The following is a 14,741-nucleotide window of genomic DNA, read 5'->3' as shown; positions in this document are numbered from 1 at the left end:
TCTATTTTTTTAGTCCAAAGCATTGATACAAATGTTGAACATATAGGTCCAAGGAATGAATCCTTTGTGTTGCTTCAGTAAGCTCTCTCTCAACTCCCTCCAGATTGATATTTATCCAATAGCCAATAGTCTCTGGAAATAGCCATTGATCCAGTTTTATATTCATCATTATCCATTATCATCCTTCAGGACATTTTTCTCTTCCTTGAATTGACATATTGAAAAAGTAATGTGGCAATTTTTATTTGGTAATGGAGCAGAGAAGGAAGGAGAATTAATGATTAGAAAGGGAACAAAGTCTCACAGAGAGCTACTGATTAGGGAATTAGAAGTATTATGTTAATTAATGATTTCTAGCACCTCGATAATTATCAATTGCTAATCCAAGAATGGGAGAGAGTCTCAGGGAAAATTGCTCCAATCCATAATCAAATACCTACCGGTGACCAGGATCCTGGACTTACTTAGCAAACAAACACTTTAAGCCTTCTGTTCCCCACTGGAGATATTGAAGAGCAACAAGGAACAACAGAATTGTGATTCAAGATATAAAGATAGTAAGGAAACAGAATGACTACAAGGGATTGTGTTTCAGTTGTATTTCTTTTGGAAGAAATCAACAGCTACATATTTAATAAATGTTAGTATCCCTGAAAATGGAAAAAGGAAAAGGCCTGAAGGAATACTTTCTGCCTTTCAGCATGTTGGAGAGGAAGAAAGGTTCCTATACAGAATTCAAGAAATAATCTAAGAAAAATATTCCAAGGAGGCAGAGAAAAATCTGAATCAGTTTAAGAAGTTAAACTAATGGAGAATTTGTTATAGAAGAAAATTCAAATTGTTAAATTTTTTATGTTATTGAAATGAAGAGTTGGAAAGTACCTAAGATAACATCATTCAATCTATCAACCAATTAAGTATTTGTCAGATGCTCTATGCTAGCCCTGTAAGGTGCTGTGTTATTTATCCCAACCAACTAAGACAAATGATCTCTACTTAAAGACTTTCAATGAAAGAAAAAAGTTCTCTATCACTAAGTATCCATGCATACTTCCATATTTATAGCAGTTTTATAAATGAATCTCCAGTGAGTCTCTCTGCTAAAAATAAATACTTAATTTGGATTATTGATAAAGCATTGTCTAGATGTTAAAGGAAGTGAGAGGAGAAAATGCTGAAGTTCTGTACTTCATTTTGACTAACTAAAAGTAACTGTGAATTTGCTGAAATAATACTAAAGGTAGAAAGTTTGTGTGAAAGTAGACATCAAGTTAAAAAATTTTAAGTGATAAAGAAGAGGAAATGATAAACATAGTTTTCTGGGTATTCTAATTTTACAAATTTTTTTTTAAATTCAGGAACAAGGTATGTGGAATTCTATGAATCTGAAAGAGAAATCAGCTTAATAAGGATGAGAGATAGAGGAGTTATGACTGCATTGTGCCATCCTGTCTTGTATGATTGCATCATGAAATCAATCCTTTGTTTTCTTCTGTTGGTTATTATACCCCTCCCCAGTCCCTGGGGCAAATGTCCACCAAATTGTCACCCTTGCCCTTTTTCTCATGGTGATCTTACTTCTATAACTTTAGTTTATTCATGGATTTGATGCCAAATCTACATAGTTGGCCCAAATATTTCCCGAACTCCAGTCTCTAATTTGCCCCTACTTATTGGGTAACACCACTCAGATGTACCTCCCACACCTCAAATGCAATATATTTTTTGATGCTTTTGCTAAGAGCTACTGTGGCCCAAGTTCTTTGAAGAATTACTGCGACAATCTTCAGAGTTAAACAGTGGTCACTAGGGGGCAGCATGTTTTCATAAAGAACATGTCATTTCATATTATTTGTTCTCAAACAAGTCATTTAATAAGTATTTGTTAATTTGAATTTCAACAAGAATATTATTACTGATAGCTAGATTTCAAAAAGGTACCCAGATGATAAAGGTGGATCTGATGGTAGAACTGTTAGGTAGATTCTTAATGGATTGGGAACAATACAAATAATGGAAATTCATTCATTTAACCTTGAAAGTAGGGGTCTGGTGTACTCTAATGGTTCTTTATGGCTCTTGTTTTATACAAAATTAAATTTTGTCATTGACTTATTTTAATTACAGATGATATTTTTATAAAAAATATGATGGTATGAAACCAGGAGGAATCTCTAGTATGTTGGAAAACAATCTCATCAATATGTACTGATTATCCAAATCAAAAAAAGACATATAAAAAATCCTCAATTATGATTAAAAAATTCTCAATGGGCAATACAGTTAAATAGAAATTCATTTCTACATTTTTTTTTATTTTTTCAAGGCAATGGGGTTAAGTGACTTGCCTAAGATCATACAACTAGGTGATTATTAAGTGTCTGAGGCCACATTTGAACTTAGGTCCTCCTGACTCCAGAGAAATTCATTTCTATATAACTTCAGGGTTTTCATGGTGACAAGTACAATATAATTTGTAAGTATACTAGAAATCAAAATTTTGGTTATACTCTAACGTCATATCAAAAATAATATAATTTTATTGTACTCTGATGTTTCATTGGAAAATGTAGATGATCTCAAGTCTTTAACAGTAGGGATTATCTTCTACCTCTCTTTGTATCTTCAACATTTAATGTAGTATCTAGCACATGGCAAGTAATTAATAAATGTTTATTGATTGAGTGAAAACTACTGCAGGAGACTAGAAGTTCTGGAAGTTCTAATTTGTCAAAACCAATTAGAATAAGTGTCTGGCAAAACACTTATCTGAGTACCAGTCTAAGTATGTTTGGAGAGACAAATCACACACAAAAAATTTTAGTTAGCCATAGGGTAATTTTTTTTCCACTGTAGCTCAAAACCATTTACAAAGTTAGGATGCAACAGTTATTTGTGTTAATAGACGAAGATTTCACATTAGTGAAGTTTACAGCTATTCTGAATTACTAAAGATATATCTAGAATAAAGGCAGTTCTAGACCTATTGCATATTGTTCTAATTAGATCACATAAGACTCTTCAGGTCTGGAGATCATCTAAAAGTTGGCAAGTATGATGACAAGGTCTCTGTGCACAAATAACTGGAAGAGAAAAAAGAAAATTAAACTTGACATTTCATGACTGGTAAAATACTTACAAGTTCTTCTTTCGGTGGTGGACCTGGTGGTGGTGAAAGTGGAACTGGCAGTGGTAACTCCTAAGAGAAAAAATAAACTTAGTAAAAATATAATATTTTATTCCTTCTCTGTATATATTCTACTTTGTTGATCTCATTTCATCCTATCACTTGTGTACAGTTGGCTCCACAATCTACATAGTTTTTAGCCATAAATTTTCCGGATCAGGAATTTTTAATGATGTTATTGAGAAAGAGGGTAAATTTCTTAGTTAATAAATCAAATTAATACATTAGTTAATAAATTAAAATGTGTTAAGTTAGTCCTAACAGTTTAATATTTAGGGGCCTCTCTTGAAAAGGTAACAGATGTAGCAAAGTAAGAAAACTTGTGTTTAAATCCTACAACAGACACATCAACTGGGTGACTGAGCAAATCACTTCACCAATTTGAGCCTCAGTTCCCTTATTTGTAAAACAGTTGTAGGAGAGTTGAACTTCATGGACTCTCAGAACCTTTCCATCTCTAAATTCATGATCCTGTGTTCCTCATGGGATTAAGTAGGAAAAAGAAATTGTGTTTTAGCAGTAAAATATAATAAGTATAAGGATAGAACAAAGATTGCCGAGAACCATAGTGAAGCACCACACTCATTTCAAAATACAGAGGTGAAAAATACAAGATGTATACATTTCATGCATTAAATGGGATAGATGTCAATGTACCTCTGACCATTCAGATTCTGATTCTCTGAAAATTAAGAGTGTTATCATTTCATAAAAGGATAGGCATTAGAAGGGAGTAAATAGAATCTTCAGAAAGCTTGGCATGAGACCTCCAAAGTCAGATAAATCATCCTGGGAGCTTAGATGCTTCTTTGGTATCCAAAAAATATAAAAGAATCAAAGGAGGTCTATGAATTGTTGCATAGATTATATAAGATTTATGGAAGATATGAGGAAGCATTATGTAGGATGAGAAGGCATAAATTAATTGTAAAATAATGGTAGTGTGTATACATGTGAATTTTTGAATTTATTTAAGTATTAACTATATGCACATTCATGAGGAATGGTAGAGTTAGCTCCCTTATTAATTGTCCTCTATCACTAAATCGTTGCCAGGAATTAGTTTATCAGAAAAACCTAGTCAACTTGAAAAGGCACTGAGAAGGGACAAAAAAAAAAACCAAAAATATTTCACTGGTGAGGTAAAAATGTTAAGGGAATAAACTGAGTTACCAAGATGACAAGGTGATCTGAGCTTATGCTACTCAGTGAGAAATCTCTCTTACCCTATGGAAAACGGGAGAGGAAAGGGACCAGAGAAGGGGCAGGTGATAGAAGAGAGGGCAGATTGGGGGAGGAGGTAGTGAGAGACAATTCCATGACTGTAATGGTTTATTTTACTGAAGTGCTTTTCTATGTTTTTCCCTTTCTTTTGTTTGCAACAAGGGTTGGATTTCTGGGCAGATGATCTAAAAAAACAGTGCCTCCTTAAAAAAGGAGATAGGAAGGAGATGGGATGAGGGAGGGGATTAAATAGGGTAAATCTCATTACACTAAGAGGTACAAAATATCTATGGTAATAGAGGGGAAGAAGCGAGGAGATGAAAAACACCTGTATCTTCTTCTCATCAGACTTGGCTTAAAGTCAACTTATACATACTTAGTTAACTTAAAAATCATCTAACTTTACAAATATTAAAAGGGGAAAAGGGGAGGGGAGATAGAGAAAGGGAGGGGGAGTGGGGAAAGCAGGAAAATACAAATAGAGGGAAGAAAGCATGGAGGGCAATAAAGAATCAGGAAGCATAACTTTGAATGTGAATGGGATGACCTCTCCCTTAAAATGTAAGTGAATAGCACAATGGAGTAAAAACTAGTCCTACAATATGCTGCTTAGAAGAAACTCATTTGAAGCAGAGAGATACATATAAAGGTAAAATGTTGGAGCAAAATATACTTTACTTCAGCTGAAGGAAAAAAAGGCAGGGGTAGGAATCCTTATCTCAGACAAAGCAGTTGCAAAAATAGATAGCATTAAAAGAGATAAGGAAGGAACCTTTATCCTCCTAAAAGGTACGATAGGCAATAAAGTTATTTCAATACTGAATATATATATATATATATATATAAATATATATAAATATAAATATAAATATATATATATATGTATACATATGCAACCAAATGGGACAGCATGCAAATTTTTAATGAAACTGAAAGAACTAAAGGAAGACATAGACAGCAAAACTATACTAGTGGGAGACCTCAACCTCCTGCTCTCAGATCTAGATAAAACAAATCATAAAATAAACAAGGAAGAAGTTAAGGAGGTAAAGAGATTGCTATAAAAATTAGATATGGTGGACTTATGGAGGAAACTGAATGGGGATAGAAAGGAATATACCTTTTTCTCTGCAGTACATGGAACTTATACAAAAATTGAACACGTACTAGGACATAAAAAACTAATGATCAACTCCAGAAAGGCAGAAATAGTGAATACATCTTTCTCAGATCACAATGCAATAAAAGTCATATGCAATATTGGGCCAAGGAGATTTATAGACCCAGAACCAATTGGAAACTGAATAACCTTATTTTAAAGAATGAGTGGACCAAAACAAATTATAGAAAGAATTAACCATTTTATCCTAGATAATGATAATACAGAAACAACATACCAAAACCTATTGGATTCACTCAAAGTGGCTTTCAGGAAATTTATTATAGTTTTAAATGCTTACATGCATAAATTGTAGAAAGAGGAAATCAATGTACTAAACATGCAACTAAAAAAATTAGAGAAGGAACAAATTAAAAATCCTCAATTAAATACCAAATTAGAAATTCTAAAAATTAAAGGAGAAATTAATAAAATCGAAAGCAAAACACTATTGAATTAATAAATAAAATGAAAAGTTGGTATTATGAAAAAACCAATAAAATTTATGAACCTCTAGTCAATTTGATTTAAAAAAGAAGAAAATCAAATTGCTAGTATCAGAAATGAAAAGGGTGAACTTACCACCAAAGAGGAGGAAATTAAAGTAATAATTCAAAATTATTTTTCCCAACTCTATGACAATAACTTTGATAATCTGTGTTAAATGGATGAATATTTACAAAAACATAAGTTTCCCAGGTTAAATTAAGAGGAGATTAAATACCTAAACAACCCTATCTCAGAAAAAGAAATTCACCAAGCCATCATTGAACTCCGTAAGAAAAAATCTCCAGTGCCTGATGGATTCTCAAGTGAATTCTACCAAACATTTAAGGGAAGATTGGTGACAATTCTATATAAACTCTTTGGTAAAATAGGGAAATATGGAACTCTGCCTAACTCTTTCTATGAAACCCATATAGTGCTGTTACCTAAAGCAGGAAGAGTTAAAACAGAGAAAGAAAATTATAGACCTATAATATAGCAAAATGATTACAACAAGTTATCACTGGGATAATACATTATGATCAAGTAGGATTTATCCCAGGAATGCAGGGTTGGTTCAATATTAGGAAAACTGTTAGTATACTCAATTATATCAACAACAAATCTATCAGAAATTATATGATCATATCAAGAGATGCTAAAAAGGCTTTTGACAAAATACAGCATCCATTCCTTCTAAAACACTAGAGAATGTAGGAATAAATGGACTGTTCCTTAGAATAATTAGCAGTATCTATCTGAAACCATCAACAAGCATTATATTCAATGGGGAGAGGATAGAGGCATTCCCAGTAAGATCAGGGGTGAAAAAAGCGTGCCCATTATCACCACTACTTTTCAATATCATATTAGAAATGTTAGCTTCAGCAATTAGAGAAGAAAAACAAATTGAAGGAATTAGAATTGGGAAGGAAGAGACAAAACTCTCACTCTTTGCAGATGACATGATGGACTACCTAGAGAATCCCAAGAAATCATCCAAAAAACTACTGGAAACAATTAGCAATTTTAGCAAAGTTGCAAGTTATAAAATGAACCCTCATAAATCCTCAACTTTTCTATATATGTCTAGCAAGATACAGCAGGAAAAGCTAGAAAGAGAAATCCTATTCAATGTACCCTCAGACAATATAAAATACCTGGGAGTCTATTTGCCAAGACAAACTCGGAAACTTTTTGAAAATAATTATAAAATACTTCTCACACAAATTAAATCAGATTTAAATAACTGGGAAAATATCAACTGCTCATGGATAGGTAGAGCTAATATGATAAAAATGACAATTCTACCAAAACGAAACTTCCTGTTTAGTGCCCTACCAATCAAAATTCCAAAAAATTACTTTAATGAGTTAGAAAAAATTGTAAGTAAATTCATATGGAGAAATAAAAAGTCAAGAATTGCCAGGAGCTTAATGAAAAATGTGCAAAAGAAGGGGGCTTAGCCCTACCTGATCTAAAATTATATTATAAAGCATCAGTCACCAAAACTGTTTGGTATTGGCTAAGAAATAGAGTGGTGGACCAGTGGAATAGACTAGATGCAAAAGCAGGAGCCAATTATAATAATCTGCTGTTTGATAAACCCAGAGTCTAGCTATTGGGATAAAATCTCCCTTTTTGATAAAACCTGCTGGGAAAATTGGAAGTTAGTATGGAAGAAACTTAGATTAGAACAACACCTCACACCCTTTACCAAGATAAGATCCAAATGTTTACAGGATTTAGACATAAAAACAATAGCACAAGCAAATTAGAAGATCAAGGACTAGTTTATCTGTCAGATCTATGGAAAGGGGAGCAGTTTATGACTAAGGAAGAGTTGGAGAACATCACCAAAAACCAACTAGATGATTTTGATTACATTAAATTAAAAAGCTTTTGCACAGATAAAACCATTGTAACCAAGAGCAAAGGAAATGTAGTAAAATGGGAAATGATCTTTACAACTAATGATCCTGACAAAGGAATCATTTCTAAAACACACAGAGAATTGAGTTATATTTTTAAAACAAAAAGCCATTCCCCAGTTGACAAATGGTCAAAGGATACACAAAGGCAATTTACAGATGAGGAGATCAAAGCAATCCATAGCCATATGAAAAATTGCTCTAAATCATTATTACAGAAATACAAATTAAAGCTTCTCTGAGGAACCACTTCACACCTCTCAGACTGGTCAATATGACCAGAAAGGATAATGATCATTGTAGGAAGGGTTGTGGGAAATCTGGAACACTATTCCACTAATGGTGGAGCTGTGAACTCATCCAACCTTTCTGAAGATAAATTTGCACCTATGCCCAAAGGGCAACAAAAATGAGCATACCCTTTTGATCCAGCAGTACCACTACTGGGTCTATGCCCTGAAGAGATGATGAAAAAAGGTAAAAACATCACTTGTACAAAAATAATAATAGCAGCCCTGTTTGTGGTGGCAAAGAATTGGAAATCAACTAAATGTCCTTCAGTTGGTGAATGGCTTAGGAAATTGTGGTGTATATATGTATGTCATGGAACACTATTGTTGTATTAGAAACCGGGAGGGATGGGATTTCAGGGAAGCCTGGAGGGATTTGAATGAACTGATGCTGAGTGACATGAGCAGAACCAGGATAGTATTGTATACCCTAACAGCAACATGGGGGTGATGTTCAACCTTGTAGGACTCGCTCGTTCCATCAGTGCAACAATTGGGAACAATTTTGGGCTGTCTGCAAAGGAGCGTGCTATCTGTATCCAGATAAAGAGCCATGGAGTTTGAACAAAGTTCAAGGACTATTCCCTTTAATTTAGAAAAAAAACAGATATCTTATTGTCTGATTTTGCTATCTCTTAGACTTTTTGTCTCTTCCTTAAGGATATGATTTCTCTCATCATACTCAATTTGGATCAATGTACAACATGGAAACAAAGTAAAGACCGACAGATTGCTTTCTGTAGGGGGTGGGGAGGGAAGTAAGATGGGGGCAAAAATGTAAAACTCAAATAATATCTTTAATAAAAAAATTTTTTATGTCAATGGAAGGGGCAGTAGGTGGTACAGTGGATAGAACACCAGCCCTGGAGTCAGGAGTACCTGAGTTCAAATCTGGACTCAGACACTTAATAATTACCTAGCTATGTGGCCTTGGGCAAGCCACTTAACCCCATTTGCCTTGCAAAAACCTAAAAATAAGTGAAAGGAAATCATGCTGCTGAATATCAGTTTCGGCCTCCTTCAACTGAGAAAATAATCCAAGACTGGCCATGGGTAGGAGAAACCCTACTGAAAATGCCCTGGCAGAAAGTGGCCAAGAGAGGCAAGATAGTAGAATGACCAAATTAGAGAGGGAATTAAAGGATAGAAGTGATGGAAGGGCAAAAAGCCTTGATTGAAATTCCTGTGTCCACAAAGGTGTTTCAGCACAAGGCAAGAAGGATTGCTGAGTTGGTGGCAGTGGATAGAGTATCTGCCTTGGAGTCAGGAAGATCTGAGTTCAAATCCAGTCTCAGACATTTAATAATTAACTAGTTATGCAACCTTGGGCAATTCACTCAACCCCATTTCCTTGCAAAAAAGAATTGCTAATGAAAAAGAAGTTACTGGTTTGCACGGAGGACACAATTGATGCTTCAAGTTCATGAAATGGAATGAACTAGGCATCTGTCCACACAAGAGAGTTGACCAAAAGATGCCTGATGTCTGTGAGCAGAAGGTCCTTGAATTTCATGATGAATAAAACTTGAGTTCAATAACGTGATACAATACAGGATTTTTCAAATTTTGAGCCCCAAAATTAAGGTGCATCTTATATATGAGGGAAATATATATAAGCATATTTATGCACATATCATATAAAAAGTTGAAAAGGGTGTGATATGAGAAAAAGATCTAGGGCTTTAATAAATTGTTAATTTTATTATTCTGTGCCAACTAGAAATGCTAATGAGATGTTGAGATACATAAGCAGCTTTAAGAATAGCATGTCCTGTGCGTAGTTCTGAGCAACCGAGTTTAGGAAAGACATTGATAAGCTGCAGACTGTTCAGAGGAGAACAAGCATGGTGAAAGGACTTTGAGTCCATGAAATATTATGCAGATCACAACATTATGAGGATAAGTTGAAGGAAATTAATTTATTTAGCTGGAGAAACAAAAATTCCATTTTTTTGGAGGTCTTCAAGCTGATATATGATTACCATGTGAACTTACTTGTAGAGAAAGTTCTTGGTCAGATACTAGTTAGACTAGATGGTTTCTGAGGGTGATTCAGGTGCTGCATGATAAGCACAGGGGATGGTCTTGATTCCTTTCTTCTCAATATATACTCCCCAACAAGACAGCCTTGTCAGCTGTCTTCAAGTATTAGAATGGTTGTCTTGTGAATGAGGGATTAGACTTCTCCCAGAGGATAGAACTAGTAGAAGATTGGACTTCCCAGGAGATGATAAGGCCTTGCTCCTTGTAGGTCTTCTGAGAAAAGTTGAATGGGCATTACTTGTCAAGTATAATTTAGTGGAGGTTCCTTTCCATTATGAATTGGACTAGATGGCCACTAAGGTCCTTTGATTTCTATGATTCTGTAGTACTAAGTCTCTCTTAATGTAGTCTCATTTTGCACTAGTTTTGGGGGCTGCCATATTACATTGTTTAATCATATTGAATTTATAGCTCATTTAAAGTCCAGATTCTTTTTCTCCTAAACTTCATTCTAATGCTTCCTTCATTTTGTACTTGTGAAGTTTAAAATTCAAAAATAAGACTTTAAATTATACATTTAATCATATTAGAGTTGGCCCATAATAGTGGTTTATTGAGGTATTTTTGGATCCTGAATTTCTCATCTGATTAGTTGTTGCTCCCAGTGTTACAATAATCTGGAAGATGAATTAGTATGCCTTCTATTCTTTTATACAGATTTTTTTTAGGTTTTTGCATGGCAATGGGGTTAAGTGGCTTTCCCAAGGCCACACAGCTAGATAATTATTAAGTGTCTGAAGTCAGATTTGAACTCCAGTACTCCTGACTCCAGGGCCAGTGCTCTATCCACTGTGCCACCTAGCTGCCCCTATACAGATATTTTCAACAAGGAATTCCACTGAAGTATTTATGTAAATGCAGATTGAATAAAATATCTCCCTTGATTTAAGATATATAATGACCATTGCTTGAACTCAGACACCAGAATACCCTTGTTTGTTCTCATAAGTTGTATAATATATGAAACTCTTATGTAACACTTGTTCTTGACTCAATTTCCCAGTGTATTCTTAGACAAAAGATTCAATTTGACATGAAAAATAATGATCTTCTCCAGTTCAGTGAGATTTCTAGCCAAAGTATTCCATATGATCTTGAACTAGAATTCCTTGTGATTTAGAATGAACTGTCAGTTAAAAATGCTCAAGTAATGCTCCCCTGGGGATCATTTTCTGGGTTCTAAATTCACATAAATTACTATCGTCTGATCTACATGTCTTCATTTTGTTCAGAGGAACAACAGTAGGGACAAACTATTTAAAAGCTAGGCAAACAGTATCTACATCTCCCTAATATAAACTGTCAAAAAATGAAATTCATCTGATGTGAACTAATCCTAATGAAGCCATTGTTAAAGACTTGTGATTACCTTTATTTTTTAATATGTTCATTAACCATTCTATTAAATACTGTTTTCAAGTTTCAGGAATTGAAATATTATACTATACTAAATATTCATTTCTACCTTCAGTAATCCTCCTTTCGTACCATTCACCATGCTTGTCCAGGTCCTCATTACTTTTATTTAGACTATCACAGTAACTCCTAATTTATTTCCCTGCCTCCAATTTTCACATGTTCATACAAATTATTGACTGATTAATCTTCCTAACACACAACTGACAGTTGCATTCAATTCCTCACTTTTACTGTTTGTATGTGAATGAATTTCCAGACTTTTCCTTTTTGACTTCAGTGTACAAAACTAGGAGTAAAAAGTGGACATTGCAGAAAGATATTTCAATTTCATTTAAGTTTTAAGTTTCTAAAAAATTAATGTTTATCACTTTTAAAAGTGAAATGAGCTGTCTCAGTAGGTAGTTGGTACAATTTCATTGGAGGTTTTCGATCAGAGGTAGGATTGCCACTTGTCAACTTTATTGTAGAGGAAGATCTAGTTAGACTAGATGGTTTTTGAGGCTGACTCTTAGATGCTGTGATAAGCACAGGGGGTGGTATTATTTCTTTCTCACCAAGATATAGTTGCTTCAATAATGGTTGTGGAGGAAGACTAGAAGAAAGGTTGTTGGCTTTTATTGTCACCAGTACTATTCTTCCTCAGTTTTAGGAGTGTCGATGAATCAGTGTTGCTCTCTTTAGAAAATACTTATGCACATTCATACTATATATAATCATATCAATAGGGAAGTTATTTCTCTATGATGATCTTTGTGTATATGTTGGTTCCCCTTTAGTTAGAATTTCACATAGAAGAAAAACAAACAAACAACTCTATGAAATTTGTGATCTCTCATTCAAAAAAATAACACAATGATATTTCTGATATTTGCTAAATAATTTAAAAGACAATTACCAGTGATAATCTTTACCCGCGACACTTGGTAGACAATTTCATCTCTAAAGGTAGCCAAAACAGTCTCTTCTTCTTTTCTTAATAATAACTTCATAAAGTATCCATCTGGTTCCAGATAACCCTATAGTTTTATGAATGAAATCTTACAGATATTCCTTGTTAGCCTGCCTTGAATCAGAAAATATTGCATTTTTATACTTAGTTCTTCTTCAACCTATTGTTGTGTTCAAAGATGATAAAATGTAGACGAGAGCAAAGACAGTAGAGCACACTTGGAGTTCACTAGTTACCATCCTGGAATGTCCAAAAGGAAAAAAAAATCTTAAAAAAAGCTGCCCCATCATCACCCCAATTTAGACAAAGATTTGGAGGACTTCCTCCCATTTATAATACATCTGACGTATGTCAGCTGTACAGAATATCCTTTATTAAATTTTTTGATGGAATATCTTGTGCTTGACTCTTTTCCCTTTCCTACTATTTGCATACTTTTGAATTTCCACTCAGTCACTCATTGTTAGAAATTTTTGCTAATAGATGTAGGAATTCACAGAGTCCATGAACCAAGTTATCAAATTAATTATTCCCATATAATCATCCTTTGAATAGTGAGAATTTAGAACAAGTTGTAGGACAAAGAAGAATACTTCCATCATGAATCATTGTAACTTATGGATATAACAAATGTTTCACTTGTAGGGAAAGAAAATAATTTTAACATAATTCCAGTGATAACATTGATAATCTTTACCCAAATATGAAGGTAAAATATTTCTGCATATATTAATATTTTCTTAATACCACAAATTGCTGTATTCATTTCATCTAAAATCTTTTTAAAACAATATTTACTTGACATGTCGGATTTTTATATCAGCCTACATAGATAAGGTGTAATTCCAGTTATTTAATGCCAGGCATCTGGGGTGTCATCTACATCCACAGAGTCCTCTACTGCAATGATTTTCTAATTAATTCACTGCCTTGGAACTTCAGATAGAGCCCATCCTTGAGAAGACTGACTATAGAGAGGGTGTCTACTTTCCTTTTTTTCCTGCTCGCTTTTTTTTAGTTTTTTTTTTTACAAGGCAATGGGGTTATGTGGCTTGCCCAAGGCCACACAGCTAGGTAATTATTAAGTGTCTGAGATTGGATTTGAACTCAGGTACTCCTGACTCTGGGGCCAATGCTCTATCCACTGAACCCCTTAGCCGCCCCCTGCTCTCTTTTGAACTCTTTGCAGCCTAGCGTCTGACTTTATCATTCCACCCATATCTAGCACTCTAAGATCACCACTGATTTTTTTCTGCTAAATCTAATGGCATCATCTCAGTTCTCATTCTTTTTTGTCTCTCTGCAGCCTTTGACACTTTTAAGCAGAGTGTCCTTGATATTATCCTTGGCATTATCCTTTTCTGGTTCTCTCCTACTTGTCTGATTGGACCTTCTCTGTCTCCTTGCTTAGACACTCAGCCTTGTAATGCTTCTCAAGAATTCAAGTTCCCCAGATCTTTATCTTGGGCCTTCTCTTTCAATTCTATTTCATTTAATGATCTCTTCAGCTCCCATGGTTTTATCTCTAGGCAGACAATTCTTACACTTACCTGTCCAGATCCAACCTCACTTCCAATCTTAGTCTCACATCTCTACCTTTTAGATATCTCAAATTGGATATTCCTTAGACATCTTTAACTCAGCATGTATATAAATGAACTCATTATCCTTTCCCAAAAACTTTCTTTTGTCCTAATTTTCCTATTAATATTGAGGGTACCACCATCTTCTTTCTTAAGAACAAAAATTTAGGCGTCATTCTTGACTCCTCTTTCTCATTCCCCAAAAACCAATCAGTGGTCATGTCATTTGTGCCTTAATGACATTTCTCATATATATGCTATTCTCTCCTATGACACATCCACCACTGTGAGTCAGGCCCTCATTGCCTCCTGCCTGAACCATAGCTATAGCTATTTCAGTCTATCCTCAACTAAGCTGTCAAATTGATCTTCCTTTAAAAAATGTAGCTCTGACCATATTTCTTCCTCTTAAATAAAATGTAGTGACTCCATATTGCCTCCAGTATCAAATATAAAATCCTCTGTTTGGC

General features: G+C 34.3%; 1 protein-coding gene across 1 annotated transcript in view; it reads right to left on the bottom strand.

Annotated features, from left to right (window-relative positions):
- Window positions 1-14,741, bottom strand: part of LOC141511937 (membrane cofactor protein-like) — a 107,216-nt gene that overhangs the window by 22,147 nt on the left and 70,328 nt on the right. Inside the window, exon 10 of the mRNA XM_074220903.1 lies at window positions 3,140-3,199. Coding sequence (XP_074077004.1) covers window positions 3,140-3,199 — 60 coding nt within the window. The remainder of the gene's footprint in view (window positions 1-3,139; window positions 3,200-14,741) is intronic.

Source organism: Macrotis lagotis, chromosome 2 (assembly GCF_037893015.1).
Source record: "Macrotis lagotis isolate mMagLag1 chromosome 2, bilby.v1.9.chrom.fasta, whole genome shotgun sequence".
NCBI classification, from domain to species: domain Eukaryota; kingdom Metazoa; phylum Chordata; class Mammalia; order Peramelemorphia; family Peramelidae; genus Macrotis; species Macrotis lagotis.
The sequence above is the reverse complement of the archived record's forward strand: the minus strand, read 5'-3'. Positions and strand labels throughout refer to the sequence as shown.